Source organism: Fusarium venenatum (assembly GCF_020744135.1).
Source record: "Fusarium venenatum strain MPI-CAGE-CH-0201 chromosome Unknown EDB82scaffold_2, whole genome shotgun sequence".
NCBI classification, from domain to species: Eukaryota; Fungi; Ascomycota; class Sordariomycetes; order Hypocreales; family Nectriaceae; genus Fusarium; species Fusarium venenatum.
The window spans coordinates 2,625,893-2,644,317 of record NW_027072130.1 but is presented as its reverse complement, the minus strand read 5'-3'; the positions used below and the strand labels follow the sequence as shown (position 1 = coordinate 2,644,317).

General features: G+C 48.3%; 6 protein-coding genes across 6 annotated transcripts; 2 read left to right on the top strand and 4 right to left on the bottom strand.

Moving 5' to 3' along the window:
• Positions 1–249: 249 nt before the first annotated feature.
• Positions 250–2,686, bottom strand: EDB82DRAFT_496481 (uncharacterized protein). Its single transcript, XM_025733766.2, has one exon. The coding sequence runs from the start codon at positions 2,286–2,288 to the stop codon at positions 594–596; it is 1,695 nt and encodes a 564-aa protein (XP_025584639.1). The 5' UTR covers positions 2,289–2,686; the 3' UTR covers positions 250–593.
• A 15-nt stretch (positions 2,687–2,701) lies between these two features.
• EDB82DRAFT_496479 (L-Aspartase-like protein) lies at positions 2,702–5,177 on the bottom strand. Its single transcript, XM_025733764.2, has 3 exons — positions 4,389–5,177; positions 3,198–4,221; positions 2,702–3,146 (listed from the first exon to the last, which is right to left on the bottom strand). Exons 1-3 carry the CDS (start codon positions 4,762–4,764, stop codon positions 2,957–2,959), a joined length of 1,590 nt encoding a protein of 529 aa, XP_025584638.1. The 5' UTR covers positions 4,765–5,177; the 3' UTR covers positions 2,702–2,956.
• EDB82DRAFT_144878 (uncharacterized protein) lies at positions 5,159–6,118 on the top strand. Its single transcript, XM_065607063.1, has 4 exons — positions 5,159–5,303; positions 5,366–5,684; positions 5,757–5,973; positions 6,029–6,118. Exons 1-3 carry the CDS (start codon positions 5,242–5,244, stop codon positions 5,844–5,846), a joined length of 471 nt encoding a protein of 156 aa, XP_065464607.1. The 5' UTR covers positions 5,159–5,241; the 3' UTR covers positions 5,847–5,973; positions 6,029–6,118.
• On the top strand, positions 5,941–8,992 carry EDB82DRAFT_554408 (uncharacterized protein; the record flags this gene model as incomplete). The annotated part of the gene is made up of 3 exons (XM_065609630.1): positions 5,941–5,973; positions 6,144–7,744; positions 7,795–8,992. The coding sequence occupies 3 exons, from the start codon at positions 5,941–5,943 to the stop codon at positions 8,693–8,695; spliced, it is 2,535 nt and encodes an 844-aa protein (XP_065464606.1). The 3' UTR covers positions 8,696–8,992.
• Positions 8,993–9,658: 666 nt separating this feature from the next.
• Positions 9,659–11,284, bottom strand: EDB82DRAFT_474246 (uncharacterized protein; the record flags this gene model as incomplete). Its single annotated transcript, XM_025733761.1, has 2 exons — positions 9,659–10,757; positions 10,818–11,284. The coding sequence occupies 2 exons, from the start codon at positions 11,282–11,284 to the stop codon at positions 9,659–9,661; spliced, it is 1,566 nt and encodes a 521-aa protein (XP_025584635.1).
• Positions 11,285–14,095: 2,811 nt separating this feature from the next.
• Positions 14,096–16,754, bottom strand: EDB82DRAFT_496463 (ABC1 family-domain-containing protein). The gene is made up of 2 exons (XM_025733760.2): positions 15,723–16,754; positions 14,096–15,669 (listed from the first exon to the last, which is right to left on the bottom strand). Exons 1-2 carry the CDS (start codon positions 16,475–16,477, stop codon positions 14,457–14,459), a joined length of 1,968 nt encoding a protein of 655 aa, XP_025584634.1. The 5' UTR covers positions 16,478–16,754; the 3' UTR covers positions 14,096–14,456.
• Between the last annotated feature and the right edge of the window lie 1,671 nt (positions 16,755–18,425).

Here is an 18,425-nt window from a genome sequence, read left to right as displayed (position 1 = left end):
ATGAGGAGGATGGACGAGGGACCTACTTCACAAGGAACAAATTTGGAGGATAGGAAACCACACATAATTTTCGCTAGGGGTTTCGATGCCCTAGATTTTTAAAAGTGGAGATTTTGCATCTCACGTGATTTGAATTGTGAGAAACCGGTGATGGAGTAATTGCTCTCCAATCAGAATCAGGACTTCCAAAAAGCATTTGGCCCTTGTTACTTCTTCGAGTTGCTCTTAACACAGAGATCTTCAAGAAATACGGTCTTTAATTAGGTAGGTTTCGTCATATTAGTTTGACATTGTAAAAAATTCTTGCCATACAATTTTCTTTTCTTCATATCATTCTTTGCCAGTTATGTAACCTGGATGCCCATTCCTTCAAGCGCCTTGTCATCCTCAAGCTCATATAAGTGAACGATGTAGCGCGTGCTTGTTGTTCTCGTCCAGAGTCATGTCTCCCAATCTATATACGCCCAATCATGTCATTACAAAACAAATTTTCCAACTCCCATCCTATTTGGACACCCATAGCCATTAAACACAACGAAGCATCGTTCGTTGTGTAGAACCTGTACTTTCTCAGCCCAAAACAAGACTTGACGCTATTTTCTTGACTGTTGCGTCTCCTCCTTGACGTGCCTTTTCTGTGGAGCATTGATGTGTGGGGAAGAACCAGGGACGCCGTCGATCCCAAAGCGTGAAGTTGCTGGCAAGAGCTTCGCATCGTCAAGTAGCAGACGCGAGATGTCCATTTCACCGCCCATGAAAGGCACTGCAGCCTCGGAAAACTCAAATACCTGCGCGGCCCCTATGATTTCATTTACATCAGACCTTTGGTGAACCGGCCATCTGGGAAGATCCTCGCGTGACGCCGATGAGTTTGTTTGTGGCTCCAGTGTTGTACCCTTGGCTACCTTAAAAGAGCTCTTGATGGACATGCTCACCGAAGGCTCCATAGGGACATTCCCTCTGCCCGTTTCTTTGGTCTGGAAAGTGCCTTTCTCTATGCGCTGATAAACATCTGCATATTTGTTACGCACTCGATCTCTTAAATCTGTTGGTTGTCGACTTGAGAGATGGAACCGTGGGTCCCGTTGGATCTTGGTCCAGGCAGGACCATGAATGTCCAAACCCTCGAGGATTTCCGTGTCGTCTTGCTCAGTAAAGGGTCGTCTTTCGCGGCGGCGGGATTTCTTGAAGGGCTCGTGGATACCAAGCTCTACAAGATCCTCCATCTTCTTGCGATGCGCACGACTCTTCTTCTTCTTGTTGGGCGATTTGTCGATGTCCTGCTGTGGAGTCAAAGTGGCGTCTTTTACGAATGCAGCATCCCCGTCTATCAATATCTTTTCCAAGTGAACGTCCGTTTTACCCTTGGGCGGCATGTCTCGACCAGGCCATGGTGGCAATTCAGTTTCGATCGATCTGTTGGATTTACGAAGCTCGTCAGGGCAACAAGTCCTAAACCTATCCTTCAGGTCTCCGGCCGTCCGGCCATTAAACGTGAAATCGGTGTCCTCGAGGATACTTGTCCATTTCCCTACTCCGTGCCGGTTGACACCCAACAAGAGATGGCTTGTTTCTTCCTCAGACCATTTCCTTCTTGGCTTAGCATTTCGCTTTCGTGCTTTATTGATGGTGAAGTCTGTGTCGATTTCCTGGGACGGTTGCGTAAACTCCGACAGTATCTCTGGCAATACCTTCATCTGAGAACCGTCACTAGTGTTAAATGACTCGGATGAAATGGGTGGGAACAAAGCAGCATGTGGCGGAGGCTCATGAAGTCCGTTGATGATCGGCGGCATGACTGGTGCTTGTTGCGTAGCTTTCTGTTTTTTGAGAGGTTGCGGAAGCTGTACAAAATCATCCTTGACATGGATACTGCGATGTCGTTTCTTGTTTGAAGCATCATCTATCACCTCAGGGTCGTCATCTAGGATCCGACTTATTGAATTGGTAAATTCTGCAACTTCCGAATCGCCTGTGATTGTACGGAACGGAAATGCCCCAGAAGCTGTCGCGAGTCTTCCATCTTGGCCAGGTCCCTCTTTGCGATAATCAAAAGCACCATCATCAGTGGATATTTGTATTGAGCCACCGGCGCTAGCAACAGATTGTGTGTCGGGCCCTGGTCTATCACCGCGATGATTTGTATCAAGCGGCTCGAGTGGGGGTAAAGATCGATCTGTTGTTGTAGTGAAGGAAAGAGAATGAAGCGGAGGAAGATCGGTGTGGTTGATTTGCGATTTTGTCGGCTCGTTGAGCAGATGTATCAAGCGCGGCTCGATTGTGGCCATCGTGGGCTCCCAGAGATCGGTTGGCGCATTGAATATAAATACGTCGACGCCAGTGGAGAACGCACGTTGGGATGCGATGGCGGGGAGGCGAGGAGAGCGAAGGATGAAAGAGAGGGGTTTGAATTGATGTCGACAAGAGATAACAGCTTAAAGCGTCATATTGATTCGGTGCCTGTGAATGGTCACTGCTTCACGAGAGTCGGGGTCGCAAACGCCTTGGTGTGGTCTCACTTGGGCTGTTTGTCTTTCTGTTGCGGTTCCAGTTGCAGTTGCAATAACACGTGAAATTGCCACATACTGAAGCTTCCATGTTACAGGTTAGTAGGTAAAGGTAAACAGGTACTAACCTACCAGTCCGGGGCCTTGCCGGTGATTACCGGGCGTTTATCCGGTCTTCAACAAAAAAATAAGCGGTAATAAATATTGGTTTCTTTCACATGCTAAAATAAATCGTCGCTCAACACATGATACACCATTTCCAAATCAATGCCTGTCGTCATCACGCGTGAATTATGATGTTTTTATTTTTATCTGTATCGTTTAAATAGTGCCCCTTGGATTTTCGAACACCAGTATCAACATCGTTTCATAGGTACAATGGGAACTAGCAGCGCTTTTGTTTCTTTTTAATACATGGGCCACGATCATACATAAGGTCAGGCGAGTATCTAACCCTTGTAGGGGCTGGGACCGACCATCAGCTCAGGCTTAACAAGAGTATCGAATTCCTCCTCAGTTAGCGCGTTTAGCTCGAGGGCACTCTCCTTGAGGGTAAGGCCCTTCTTGTGAGCGTTCTTGGCAACCTTGCTGGCCATGTCATATCCGATCTTGGGGTTCAAGCAGGTGACAAGCATGAGTCTACAAAATTGATCAGTATGTACTTTGTTGTCGAGCAAACGGAAAACTTACGACTCCTTCATGATGCTGGCAATCTTCTCCTCGTTAGCATTGAGGCCGGCAACCAGGTTCTTCTCGAAAGAGCGCATGCCGTCAGTTAGAAGACGGGAGCTGTGGAGTAGGTTGCGAATGACTAGAGGCTTGTAAACGTTGAGCTCAAACTGGCCGTTCATGCCTCCGATAGTGGTGGCAACATGGTTACCCATAACCTGGGCGCAAACCATGGTCAAGGCCTCACACTGAGTGGGGTTAACCTTGCCGGGCATGATACTGCTACCAGGCTCGTTCTCGGGTAGGCTCAGCTCACCAAGACCGCAACGGGGGCCGCTACCAAGGTATCGAATGTCTTGTGCGATCTTGGTAAGAGAAGCAGCCAGGGTGTTGAGTGAGCCGTGAGCCTGGACAATAGCGTCGTGGGCGGCGAGGGCCTCGAACTTGTTAGGGGCAGTCTTGAACTCAGTGCCGGTCATCTTTGTAACCTCCTCGGCGATGGCCTCAGCGAAGCCTTGGAAAGTGTTGATGCCAGTACCGACAGCGGTACCACCCTGAGCGAGGAGTCGCAGGTCGGGCAGAGAGCTCTCAACACGCTTGATGCCAAAGTCGAGCTGGGCAACGTAGCCGGAGAACTCCTGAGCGAGAGTAAGAGGAGTGGCGTCCTGAAGGTGAGTGCGGCCAATCTTGATGATCTTCTTGGCCTCGAACTCGTCAACCTTCTTCTGGATAGCATCGCGCAGGCTGCGGAGAGCAGGCAGGAGCTCGTTCTCGATGTCGAGGACAGCGGCGATATGCATGACGGTAGGGAAAGTGTCGTTGGAGGAAGCGCTGCGGTTTACGTGGTCATTGGGGTGGACAGGTTTCTTGCTGCCCATGGTACCACCAAGAATCTCAATGGCACGGTTGGAGATGACCTCGTTGGCGTTCATGTTTGACTGAGTACCGGAGCCAGTCTGCCAGACGACGAGAGGGAAGTGGTCGAGGAGCTTGCCATCGGCGACCTCCTTGGCAGCCTGTTGGATAGCAGCGCCGATCTTGGGGTCTACGAAAAGTAATTGTTAGTGAGATGTCAATTTAAGACAAAAACCTATCTACGCGGAGGATGCTGCAGTCACGCCTTAACCACGGGGATATAGCTCGAGTTGCACCTGTACAGCCAGTTCTGACCTCCTCCCAGACAAGCGATAATTGACTCGTATTGCAACTCACCAAGACCATATTTCATATTAACAGTGGCAGCAGCACCCTTCAGGATACCGAACGCCTTGACGATAGGCGGGGGCATGCGGTCCTGGGGCTGGTTGATACGGAAGTTCTCAAGAGATCGCTCCGTCTGAGCTCCCCAGTATCGGTCGGCGAGGACCTGGATCTCGCCAAAGGCATCGCTTTCTGTTCGTGTCTGGGACATTCTGACTGAGGTGCTGTGAATAGCTCTGGAGAGTCGAAGACCAGTAACAGAGGACTTGCTTTGGAGTCGCAACTGCGGGGCAAGAGAGCATGTGGGCGCTGCTACTTGGGAGACCCGAGGCAGAGCTGACTTCATAAGGCCCGTGGCGGCAGCGCGTCCCGTGACAGATCGAAGCATGATGGGCAGTTGGCGGCCAATTGGGTCGTATTGATTCGACTAGGAGAGGTCGTAGGAGGATTCTTCGGTGTCAGGATGCCGGAGATGTCGCACAATTGCAGAAAGATTTGAATAGTCGGAGAGAAGACCAATTCACTATCTCCTCGTCTTCGGCTGCTAGATTTTAACAGCTCAGCTTTAGCTTAGGCCCCGGAAGCACAGTTGAAACGGAAAAAAGCTCCAATATTGCCCGGTTTTATTCGCCGGACATCCTTGACCGGACAACAATACTGGTTATGCTCCGGTCCATCCCGAGCGATGCCGGATTTCAATCATTTCGCATGGCTCTTCCTATTGGTTGGTAGCACACTACCGGCGGTCCTTTCTGGGGAAGCGGGAACTTCACTTATCAGATCCGTACTCACACGTTCTCCAACTTCATTTGCTTGACTATCTAGTGCAGATGTTACTGGTCAATATACCAATTACTACCCAATCATGGCATCTTCTCTTCCGACCTTCCCACGTATAGTGTTCACAATCATCGAGCCCATTTCATTGTAAGATTTACGGCTTCGAGGCCTTGTATTGGCCAACATGCGGTTTGCTCACATTTGAACAGAATCGCTGGCTTTGCTGGTGCCGTCATTGATCCAGCCTGGTTCATGAACGAACAAGTTCCTCAAAGCAATGTGATCAGCCCTTCTGGAAACGGTATCATGGTGACCTGGCAGTTGGGAAATCTTTACTTATTGCTAGGATTTCTTGGTATTGCAATCCTATCAACGACCAATGAGGTCAGTGTCGTCCGAGCATATCTTATTGCACTGTGGCTTGGAGACATCGGTCATGTCGGTTTCAGCTCTTATGGCTTAGGGTGGAATCTGTCAATGAGTCCCACGAAATGGAACGCTACGACTTGGGGGAACATCGCAATGACGGTAAGCCAACGGCCGAGATGTTTATTGTAAACATGGCAAACCCTTCTCATGGCAGCGCTAACATGCTTCTAGTTGTTTCTTTTCTTCACGAGAACGGCCTACCTCACTGGGCTCTTTGGCAAGGATCACGTCAAACCTTTTGCTCTGAAAAAGGCTATTTAATAGCCGTGGGTAATCTCGCATAAACCATGTACCTAGTGTTAGGATAGTATGTATAGGTACCAGCGTCTTACCAATCTAGGTACCTATAAATTGAATGTCTAGAAAATTTGTGACATTGGTAATACAGGTACGTTAGTAGGTACTGAATGAAAACGGTGCCTTGCAGGCTGACTTCCAATTAGCTGAATCTGGGGTAGCTTCCATTCTACCGGGTTGCTGGTCCCTGCACCAAAGGGCAAACACCAAGCCTAAAGGTTCTCTATCATAGGGTTAGGGTTACACCCATACAATGATCAGTGCCTGTCGTTCACCCTTAAGGTCAGCGTTCGGGTTAAGGGTGGAGTCAGCGCTTATTGGTCAGTCGTCAAAATTAAAACCAACGCGGCGCGCTTTGAGACTCTGTTCCTGTATCTCACACGCCTTCACCTGAACACCCGTAAGCCGCTTCATATTGGCGACACAACGGCTGCATCTCAGCCTCAGAGAGTTATGCGCAACACTCGAGGCCGCGTAGCGACAACCGCAACACCACCAAGAGAGACGCATATTTCCCAGGACAAGCCAGTACTGTCAATCGAGCATGTTAGAGTATTACAGAGACACCCGCCAGCTCGCCGCAACGCTCCGCCTCGGGCTCAAGGACGAGAGTCCAGTATCTCAACCAATCCAGCAAGACCTGACGACGAAACTGAATTTATAGAGGATGATGACGAGTACCCTCAACCTGACGACCCTGGCAGCCAGCTGAGGGAGATTGCTTCTGGCCTGAACCCCTACTCTCCTACTTCTCAGTATACACCTGGACGAAGCTCAGTAGAACAAACCCATGCAAATTATGGACAAAATCCATATGAACCCGACTACCCCGGTGCTGATTCGGCGAACCAAGGGGACAGTTACATACCATCTGTTCCTCAGCCTGAATCGAACGACGCTGGCCTTGGTGGCGCAGGCCTTGCAAGTGATTACCCCAAGACCAGCCCAGAGCTCGATTCTGAGAAATTGAAGAATCTCAAGATGCTCGAAACCATGGTACCGGATCTAGCCAGAGCTGCCGATAGTCTATACAAGTACTCAAATCAAGAACCATCGGACAATGATGTGTTCCAAGGATGTCTGCGCATGAAGAGACACGCTTTCGATAGCATGCAAAACATCTTTAAAAAACTTGGACAACCCTACAAGGGCGACTTCATTGATTTCGCGAGCTTCCTGGAACTAGGCTCTACGCAACAGCAAAAATCTCTGTTAGTTCAGATTGCCCGAGTCAATACCGTTATAGCCTACGACAGAATTCACAATGTTGAGGATGGCCAAGCGCCGGAAATCTTCACGTTTCTCAAAACTTTCAACGAGGTCTTCCCTAACTACTTTATTCCGGACCCTGGAATGTTCCAAGAACCTGAAGTGATATTGGATATGCGGACCTGGCTTCTCGTCGAGACTCTGTCACGTACCGATGGTCAAGGCGATATTGACAAACTACTCGTTGAGGTATTCTGTGACCCTCACAAATTAGAGAATCTCGATAGCATTGAAGAATGGTATGACTACCCGGCGCTTTTGTCAGGACAATACTTTCGAGAAGTTGGCGACAGTGGTCACGTTGATACTGAGGAGCTCTGTTCAGAACGCATAATGGAAATAGCCGAGGTCTTTAAACAAAGCGGAAAACACAAGACAATCGCGCATCTATCGGAGAAGTACCCTCTTCAGGAGCTGCTCAACAATCTCCGGAGCTGCTTCGACGCCATGTACAATATCTTGACTGACGAAGAGAGTGTTAGGGTTGGCACTCAGTCACCATATCTTGATCAACAGGCTGCCTTCGAGAGTCAAGGTGATCCTTTCGGCTCTGATTCTCAGTCGATCGTCCGCGCAGAAACTCAAGAAGCAGAGTAAGTATCCATCCCCTCAAAACAGAGCCAGCAACTGACCGGTTCTCTAGGCCCAGTCTCTTCGTTAATAAACGATCACTTCTCGCTCTAGAGTATGACACCCAAGGGGGCGAGACCCTCCCGCCTTCAAATCAGCAACCTACCGGTCCCAAATCACAGGTTCCTCGCGACTATCATCAGCATGCGAACGCCGACCTCCTGCGTAGCCCATTTCCTCCTGCAAGTTCTTTTCGACTCGTTTCTGGCAGTGATAAAGGCCAGCATCGAGGCTACAAACGACCACGATCGGTCACAGCCGAAGGCGATGATGAGGATGATCCTTTTGAAACTGATGACCGTTACATTAATCCAGCGAGACGCGATGAGTTAAAACGACAAATGCCCCCACCATCCCGACCAGAAACGATCTCTATATCTCTCCCGAGACGTGTCCCCGTTCCTTCATCTGCAAGATCTGTGCCTCCTGCCTTTGAACAAGAATCCTCGCGGAGTTTGACTCCTCAAGCGGCTTCACGGCTGCCACCCTCCTCCGTAGTCAATTACGATGCCCTCAAAAAGGCAGCATCTCAAAGAAACAGAGAAGCGCGCTTAGCAGATCCCGGCCGACAGGGGACAAGACAGCGTGTCCCTTGGAGCGATCATGACACTCAGTTGCTGCTTGATTTGATCCAAGAACATGGTGCTCGCTGGTCGATGATTGAATCAGAGTGTAATGATTATTTTGAGCATCCACGAAACCAACAGGCTTACCGTGACAGAGCACGTAATCTCAAAACTGAGCTTCTTATCACGGATGCGGTTCTGCCTCCAAACTTCAATGAAGTCGCTCTGGGCAGCAAAGAGATTGCCAGGGTAAAGGCAGTTGGAAAGAACCCTCATCGTCGGGAGGAGGATGTTGAAGCCAATGGTAACCCTATTAATACTGAGCTTTTGGAACCCACGCTATTTTGATCTCTTTGGAGTGTAAGAGAGGCTTGGGCTGAAGTCAGGTATGATGACGTAGGTTCATTGTTAATTTCAAATTTTCTATGTATCGATATCGATGGAACGTATAGCTTTATCAACACATAATGAGAGCATATATCTGGCTCCAACTTAAAGTGTGAACGAGCGTAACGTAGCGAGGTACTGGTCGACTTCAGTAGCACTTCCATGATTAGGGCAAAATGTTGCAGTGTATTTCTAGCGAAAATTGACTAAAGAAAAACAACGTCGTTGTACAGTCGCTGCAAACATATACTCTTTGTACATTCCCACAATTCTTGCCAAACTCTGTCGTTTTGAGAGAGCTTTATGTTCCAGGCCACAACAAATAGAGCTGTTCTCTCTTGGGTTTCCTCCTCAGAGTGTGAGTGAAAGCAACGAGCACTTTCTGAGTTGTGGCATAGGTTTAAGAATGAGCAGAAGGGATTTAGCAGAGTAGCCGCAGGATGAGGATTCAAAGAGAAGGCCTCGTTTCAGATCGCTGACGAAAATGCCACCGCTTAAAAATTCCTCCTTCGTAACATAGAGAAAAAAGAAAAAGGAAAAGGACAAGGAAAACGTCATAGGCAATTGATGGAACTTTCGAGCTGGCTCGTCCACTGGTCCAATAGTCAAAAGCCATGTAGTTGAGAGGTTTGAGTCTCACCAAAAAAAGGGGTATCAGCCATAAGAATGGTGAGCGTCATGCCTTATACACAGGGCAATGCCGCTCCCCACAAGTTCAGAAAAGAATATAAGGTATCAAGGGATGCTGTAAGTTTCCGGCAATTTGCATGACAGGCGTAATGCCAAAGTAATGAAAGATGTTCGAGTGTTGTGTACATGATGCATCAAGCAAAGACATGTTTTGGCTAGAGCTCCGGCTTGTAGGAGACATAGAAAGAAGGCGTGAGTCGTCCTGTGGGTAGCAACGCTGTTATTCGCTGGCATCTATCTGTGACGATGGGGACCGTCCTTCTGCTTGAGGCGATTTGTTCTCCATCCCTCATACCACTGCTCCCGACTGGCTTCGCGAAGCTCAGCACGCCATTCACTAAAAACGGCCTCTTTGAGTCGTTGAAAATCGCAATGTTCGTCATTGTAAGGATCAGCAAAGCCCCAAGGGAACTGTCGACCAATGACACCAGGCTCATATAGATCAGGACTGATGATAGAAAGCGGCAAGAAGGGAATCTCGTCTTCCTTCTCTTTAGCCTCCTCCTGTACTTTGTGTCGTCGCATAGAGCTGGTGGATAGTCTTTTAGAGCTTGGGGAAGCTGTCGGGCTTTCCCGCTGACCTTGCAGAGGGAAATCTGGACTTTCTGGTGTTTGTGCGCCATCCCGGTTGTTTTCAAGATCATCTTCCTCATCTTCCTCGACGATCTTCTCGGAAGAAAAACTACTTCCATCCTCATCATCAAGACCGAGCGCCTCCAAGGGATCCAGACCAGCTTTCTTGATACTGTCCCAAACACTTCGTTTGAGAACATTCATGTGTTTGGTGGTGATTGTATCTGCCTTAGCAATAACAGGAATAACCGTTGTCTTGCCCTGTAGAGTGCGCAAGGCATTTAATTCAAGACTTTCGTCCAGGCTGCCGTATACGCGAGAAAAGGGGTGGCCGTTCTGTTGACCGTTGATGGCTGGATTCCTTGCTGATGCGATGTTGCGATCCAGACGAGAGGGGTCAAGAACAAGAAAAGTTGCATGAATGTGTGTATCTTGTACACCAGGTGAACGGACAACCTTCATCTCCTCAGCAAAGGTCTCCTCAAACTTGCTCTCGAGAAAGGCTGACATCTCCCTAAGCTGCAGGTCGACAACATTATTCTCCAAGCCCTCCGAGTCCCATATAGTGAGGCCGATGCGCTCTCCGTCAATCTCGGTCTCGAGATAGTGGGGAATAAACCTTCCAGAAGGAATGCTATGATTCTGAGGTACTTCATCGTCGCCCTTCTTAGCCCGTTTCTTGGGCGGAAGCGCAAATGCTGTCTTGAGGAATTCAAGGAACGAGGTTTTGCCCGAGTTTCGAGTACCAATGACGAGAATGCTAATTAATGTGTTAGTGAATCAGGTATTATGAGCTGCCTAGGTATACGTAGAAACTCACTTCATAGGCGTTGGGTCCTTTCTTCTTCGAACACGACGAGGGCTATTGACCGTACTGATAGCGCTACTGGCGTAGCTGTAACGGCCACGGTTCGTCATGCTCTCAGTCCTGGCATATGGGTCAAACCCACCATTAGGCAAAGGCGGGACAGGAGGGGCGGCATGCACAGCATTGCCATAACCTCGCGAATATTCACCTGATGGTCGAATGGAAGAGTAGTCTGCTGATCGAGGGACGTTGGCTGGGGATTCGGGGCGCAGTTCAGGGCCAAAAGAATTGGAAAGCTGTTCGGTATGATTGGCGAACTCAGGCAATTTAGGAGCAATGCGAGTAGAGGCATGGCGCTGGCGTTCAAGCTCGGCCTCTTTGAGGGCCTGGGCCTTACGACCGGCTTTGCCCAAATCGCCACTCTTGCTGCGTCGAAGTAACATGCCGAAACTGGTACGGCGAGGTTCCTCGTTGTTCATCTTCTGGGAAGAAAGTCACAAAAAGGAAGAGAGTCGCGATCAGGAGACGCCCAGAAGAGTATGCGCGGGCAGCGCAAAGGAGGTGCGGAGCACGTGGAAGCGGCGAGGGACTAAGACGGAAGGATGGGGCAGTAACCAAATGGGCGACTGCAAGTGAAGTCGAGAACAAATGGAAGAAACTTGGGGGTGGATGAGCGGGAGCGATCGAGCCGATGGGAGGGTGGGCGTACGATAGTTAGTCGAGTGTTTGGCTTGACAGTTCGACTGTTAAAGCGGTTTTTTTTGGGGCAATCAGAATGGCCAGCTGGTCAAGAGGAAACAGGTAATTTGGTGACAATGGAACAAAACCTTGCCCATCTGAGTGAGTCTTTGTAAGCCAGAGATAGATTAAAAAAAACAGGGACAGTACGGGTACAGACAGATAGAAGAGGATGAATTGATACCCAAAGCGCGTGGCCGCGTGCACACACCTCTTGTGGAGAGCCGCCAGTGTCGGTAGTGGATGTCTGAGATCAGCGGAAAGTTAGAGGGCGTGAGTCGAAGGGCCCATCTAGAGGACAGTAGCTCTCATCTAATTTGCAAAAGGCGGAATGAGTCGTGCCTGGATTGCCTGGTATAGCCTTGCTTTGTTTTATTTGCTTGAGATCGAAGGAACAGGATTGATGCGCGTCTGAGGTGGATGACTGAAATGGGAGACACTTTGCAGGGTAATTAAGGCCGTTTCGAGTGGGAAAGGGTAGTTGATTGGTTGCGAGTAAAGTGGTGAAAGGCCAAAGGCGGTACTGAGGGAGTTGCAATTATTAAGAGCAAGGGTTCACAGGCATTGAATAAGCTCAAACCACTATGTACAACCTCAAGACAATAACGGAGCACGTACCAAAAAGGACAACAACTACCTAAGTACCTACCTAGTCTACTAGGTACCTAGGTAGGTAGCTATAGCAAATAGTTACTGCACGAGTACAGTAACTCTGGAATATGACACTTATGGCTGGTCGAACAAGTTCAGGATCAATACTAAATACAAGTGGAGGTAATATCTGCGAAACATGTTCATATTTTATCAAACCGCAAAACATGTGATTGTTTTTGTTTCATCAGCTTGTGGGAATAAGAGCTGGTACCAATATGCTTACCCGCCAGCATCTTATTTGCTTTTTGTCAATATTTCCATCGGATCATTTATCACAACGACGGCCTTGAGATTGGACCTTGCACGACCTAAGACTTTGACTCTCCCTGAGACAGTTCCGTCCAGATGCGGATCCATTAGAATGATTCGCTAGCGCTAAGGCTAGGTTCTTTTCTGCAGCGCTAAGGTAATGTCCGGGCAGGGTCCAAGACAATCTGAGTGGGTGGGGTGTCAGGGGAATCAGGGGCGAGTGGGAAGCGAGAATGATGGATGAAAAGCCCACCTCTACAGAAACGTACCTAGCTACTAACCTTAGCAGGCAGGCACCTATCTCATAGCACCACTAATGTGAACTGGTTGCTATCTACTGTCAGTTACTATGCAAGATTCCAACGCATGCTTAACAATAAATTCTTACTTTATTTCCCTCTTAATAGAGTAACGGGCAAAGGCAGACTCCCTCATTCAACTGTGGGCCTTTAACGAGTGGGGGGAATGGAGATGGCCCGTCATGGTTAAAACCGTGTTAGTACAGATACCCAACCGCCACAAGCAGCTCCACGATTAAAGGTCCCTGAGTTTATATTTAAATAGACGGAGGCCAATGGGTACGTTAAACCGCATGAGCAAGGCATTAATTGCCACTTACAAACTGAGGGATTCATACCTCATCTTCCACCGCGTCACATAGGAGGACCCTTCTCATACTAAGCTATCGGACCTTTGTTCAACTTCATTTGTTTTATAGTTATGGGACGAGCATCTGGTATGTATCTCTTCGTTGGTACCTAGGTAGATACCTAGTAGGTAGCTTATTAAGGTAGCCCTCCAGGGCTGCATCAAGCGAATCGACCCACCCACTGATGCAGGTACATGACGCTGTCAGTGCTCTTGCGTAGGTATGGAAAACTGTCGCTCCACTTACTTCATTTCCTAACTCAAATTCTGAAAGGAAAAGTTGAGCCGAGAAACAACTTTCATGTTCGCCGAACCTGCGTGGACCTTGCAGGGTTAAACAATAAAATCAAACGCATGTATCAAACAATAATACCCAATTGCGGAGTCAAAGAGCCTTCCTAAGTTGTATGTAAAGGATTAAGACGCAACCCTTTTGATTGCAGGCTCCTGATACATATAGCCGAGGAAACACAATACCAATGACGCTAGCTTGTTTTCAGGTAGATTCCCGATACATGTGGACTAAGATATCAACCAAGCGAGCTCCATATTAGATCAAAGCTGATTTTAGTCACATGATCGTAGGATGCCTACTACAAACATATAAGTCTCAGTGTTGCACAAACTGCATGGGCTATAGTACAAAGTTGTGGTTTTACTGCAGAAACCTTGACACAGTCTGCGGATTGCCTTAACGCTACAAATTCCCCAAGTGCATCGTGCAATATATAGCGGTACAGAAGATAAGTATTGCCGGGTGAGTGATATAGAGGAACATTCTTATGAGGGTGACGTTAAAGAGTTTGCTACGCCTTTGCTGTTTTGACTAAGGTCAATTTAGGTGAGGTTTGTTGAATGTCAAAAGCTTCAAGTATGATAATAGTGGGTGATTAGTACAATGGCACCTGTTGCGCTATGATCAATATTAGACCCGTTGGACGCAATGTTCGGGACGGATTGGAAATTGCTCCATGCAACTTCCTTGCAAGGTCGTAACGGAGACGGGTAAAAGCCGTACTATATCTTGCAACTTGACGCGGCGCTATACGAAAAGTACTTAATGCCAGAAGCTACACACATGAAGTGAAACAATATGAAGAGGTAACGTTGAAAAGTGTATGTGAAAACTCTCACCCCTAATATGTAACTCCATGTATCCCTTTTCACCCCGCAGAGATGTTCCAAGCCGTAGGTCCAAAAAGAGATTTTATCTAGTTCCTCTAGGTGCCCGTGGTTGGCAAACGCAAAACTAGAACCTCATCATCTATCTATCTAGATTACAGTCTTACATGGGAAGTTTCTTTTGTCGCAATAGTGTACACGAGATAGTGCGATTCATCACCGAACCCCCATCGAGAAAGCTCAGCCATCAAATACATCGTGCTGAAGTTCAATGCCAAAGTCCGATGCAACATCCTTCATCCTCTTCTCCATCTCATCCTCCATTCCTCCGCCGAGGCCTAGCCATTGGCGCAACTTAAACAGATAGAAGGCTATGTCGGATGCTGTCATAACCGTCTTGAATATGATATGTCGCCAGCGATTCTGCAGGCGCTGGCTCAGCGGCAAGTGAGGATCTTCAAAAAGACTGCGGCTTGCCCATTCGCCCATCATCTTGACGCGGTTGACAGGTGAACCAAGGTATTGGTTGTTACCTTGCACAATTCTCATGTTTCGACCAATGAAAATGAGCTCTTGCGGCCACTTCTCTTCATCTGCCAGCATTTCTCGAATGCCTTGCTTCATCCGCTGCTGCATCGCGTAATGGCGTTCGGCCGGTGTCTTGCCTTCGAGTCCTTTCATGATACCATTACGGGTACGGCCATCTCCGCCCTCGTATGGCCGCAACAATGTCGCGCTCGCAAAGAGGTCTGCCGCCTTGATGCCCCATGCATCAGTCACCCGCGAAATCGTCTTGTTGTCAAACGTCATAAGCGCCTTCCAGAAAGTAGCATACTCATTTCTGAACTTTTGTGACATGTAGACGTATAGCCCATGGTCAATAAGCACAAGCTCTGCTCGGCCATTGGGCAAACGCCTGATGAAAATATTGCCTGGATGAGGATCACAGTGAACAACTCCCCATTTGAAGATCTGTGCTGAGAACAGGTCTACCATCGTAGTCATGACCTCTCGCGGGGACAAACCCAGTCCACCTCGGCCTCGTCGACCTCGCCATTCTTGACGTTCCGGTTTGAGATTTTCCTGGTAGGGCCGTGTGCGAAGCTCGCGTCGAGCGGATTCGAGATCGATATTAGGCAGTGGGCTTCCAGCGCCGGGTGAGCCGTTCCCATGCCCCCCAAGCCATCTAGACGTCATGGATTTCTTGTCCCAAAGCCTTATACCTTCGATCCATTCAGTCACGAGAACTCGCTTTGTCGTAAACTCGGAGTATACTGTAGGAATGTAGACTCGTCCTCTCAGAGACTTCTCTCCATTGACAAGCTCCCTCATTTTCTCCGAATTTTTTGCCTCGTTGACGAAATCAGTCTCCAACTCAAGCCGCTCAGTGATGAAGGGCACCATTTTATACAATGGAAGGTCGAACCATTTTGAGTAGATCCATGCAACGGTTCTGTCTTGTGTTAATAAACGCATGTGTACTAGCTCAGTATGTGCCGAACTCACTTGAAAGCCCACAGATCCCATGATATTTGCTTAGCAATCTCTCGCTTCTGGATCTTGATGGCCACTTCTCGACCATCTGGAAGTCTAGCCCAGTGAACCTGGGCAACACTTGCACTCGCCCGAGCCTTGCGTTCCATCAGACCCATACCGTCCTTGCCTATAAAGCTAACGCCGAATACTTCTTCGACACTCTTTCCAAAATCCTGCCGTATCACTGCTTCAATATCGGCCCAGTCGTCTTGTGGCGCATCGTCAAACATGCGACTGAACATCTTTTGGAACTCGGGCGGGAGCACGGCGCTCTGCATTGCGATGGCCTGTCCAATCTTGAGGTAAAGGCCGCCGTTGGAGCGCAGGACGTGGAATAAACGTTCGGCATTACGGTTATGCAAATCCTGTACTGTTCCGCCTGTAATGGGCTGCGGTCGAAAGTTAAGCTTGTAATCAAAGGCCACAAGCAGTCCGGTTCCGAATGTACGCAGGGAGCGAGTAAACCCTGAAGCGTATATTTGACGGTCACCAATATATATAACACCTCCAACCGCTGATATGATCAGAAACTTTCTAGCCCATCGTCTTCCACGTTTATACTCTTTGGCCCGCCTGGGCGCACCGAGCTCTTCTGGTGACGGGGGCCGCATTGCCTGGAAAGGACCGCCGGACTGCAGTCTTCGATATGACGGTGCTATCGAGTCTCTGGGCCGGCAGCGCATGGCAGCGCGCGCCGATGGACGAAGCATGGCATTGCGCAGCATGCTGAAGGCAGATGATCAGCTATCGGGAGCGCAGCATGGGTAGTGTAACAAAGCACTCGTTGTGTGAAATTCAATAGCGAACGGTTGGTGTGAGAAGGACAAGAAAGAATACAGGACAAAACGTGACAATGTTCCTGTTCTATCCCCAGTGTCATGGATGACGTCCGGCATAAAAATTGCGGACTATTTAGCTTATCGCCGGAGCGGCTCGGAGAATCAGTGGGCGATGTGATTATATTCCGCAAGTCGGGACAGAATCTCACCGATTTCCCGACTCAATCCTGTTGCCAAAATCTTCACAGTGAGGCGAGTATTCTTCTAACATTACGATGTTATTAGTCTTCTCATCCAGCAGCATTATGCTTGGGGTATCAATTTCAGTTGTTCTGGTGTTCGTCACTGACGTCATTAGATGTGGTTTAAACATTGCCAACAATCATGCAACTAAATTAGTAGGCAATCGCCCACAAGAGCTGTTCAGACTGGGTAGATGGCTAAAAGTATCCAAATTTACAACGAAAGACCACACACACAAATAAAGAAAATTCGTACTAGTTAGGTAACTTTAAAGAATAATTAGTCCTTCTAGAGTATCAATCGTGATGTGATATGTTGATTTTCTCTAGGGTAGTAGAACCACAAAAACGTAGGTATAGGACATGAGTAGCTAGTGGGTATACGCCAACCCATAAGATATAAATGGCGGTACACGATCAATATTCAAAAAAAGAAAGAGCAGTCACCACGGCAGTATGCCCCTAAAAGTACCTACAACAGTAAATCAGGGATATGGTATCTCTTAGTTATCGAAATCAATGAATGGCGACGATGGCCTTTTCTCGAGGTGTTGACCATTACTTCCAGCACTGCATTCTGAAAAAACAAGTTCCCAACCCTAAACTGCACATCATTGAGTAGGTACTCGAAACTGCGATGCCACATACTCTTCGTCTTTCTGCGAGAATTCATAAAGAGGTGTAAGCTTGTACCAAGATATAGCGTTGTATCATTTGACGCAGAAACTCCACATACACAATCTCATGATGACTCGTCCATGTCCTTAGGCGCCATACCAAATAGACAACAGTATACGCGTACTTTAACAGCCACAAGAATATGAAGCACCCGTATCAATGAATAGACCAACCCGAGACTTGACAGCAGGAGTCGAAACGTGGGGCTTCATGCAGTTTGTTTCATCATCGGGACGAGCTTATTGAGGATCGCCATGCTAAAGTTAGTCCCACTGAAACGGATTTGCGTGCTCTCACAGTTTCAAAAGCAACTTGGACCAAAATAACGATACAACAGGCGCAGCTCAGCCTTTCCAGCCAATGGCTTGGCTGACAGGCCCAGGTTCAGGAACATCGGCCCGCCGTAGATTTCCCTCTTCTCCAGCCAAGCGAGAGACTTTGGGACATTAGTAGGTAAGAAGGTACTGTATTTGTGTATAGGTGAGGGTTGGCTGCTATTGACGAGACTTGTTTGCCAGCTTACTAGGCAAACTTTCTTGGAACTCAATTGACTTTAGACGCGCATAAGCAACTACTGCATACGAAAGAGGCACAGAATACGGACAGTTCCTTCACGTTTGCTCTTTGACTTGGGTTAGAACCAAATCTGGCAAGCCTGGGAAGCTTGCGCTGCAATTTGACCAAGTCGTCTCAGATTTAGTGAGCGCTGAGGCAAGATGGAATGAAAATCTGTTAGATTTGAGGATTGTGGAAATGGAGCAGACGCAAAATCATATACCTACCTAGGTAGCTAGTCGAGCCGTGTTTAACTAGTGGTGTCTTGAGTTTGTATTAAGTTTACTCAGTCTTGGTAATTGCATTGGAGTCGAGTCGAGTCGAGTCGAGCTGAGCCAAAACCGGAAAGACGATGAGACGGAGCCGAAGCAGTACAGACACGATAAGTGATTCGTATGACTGCTTGCGAAAATGACGGC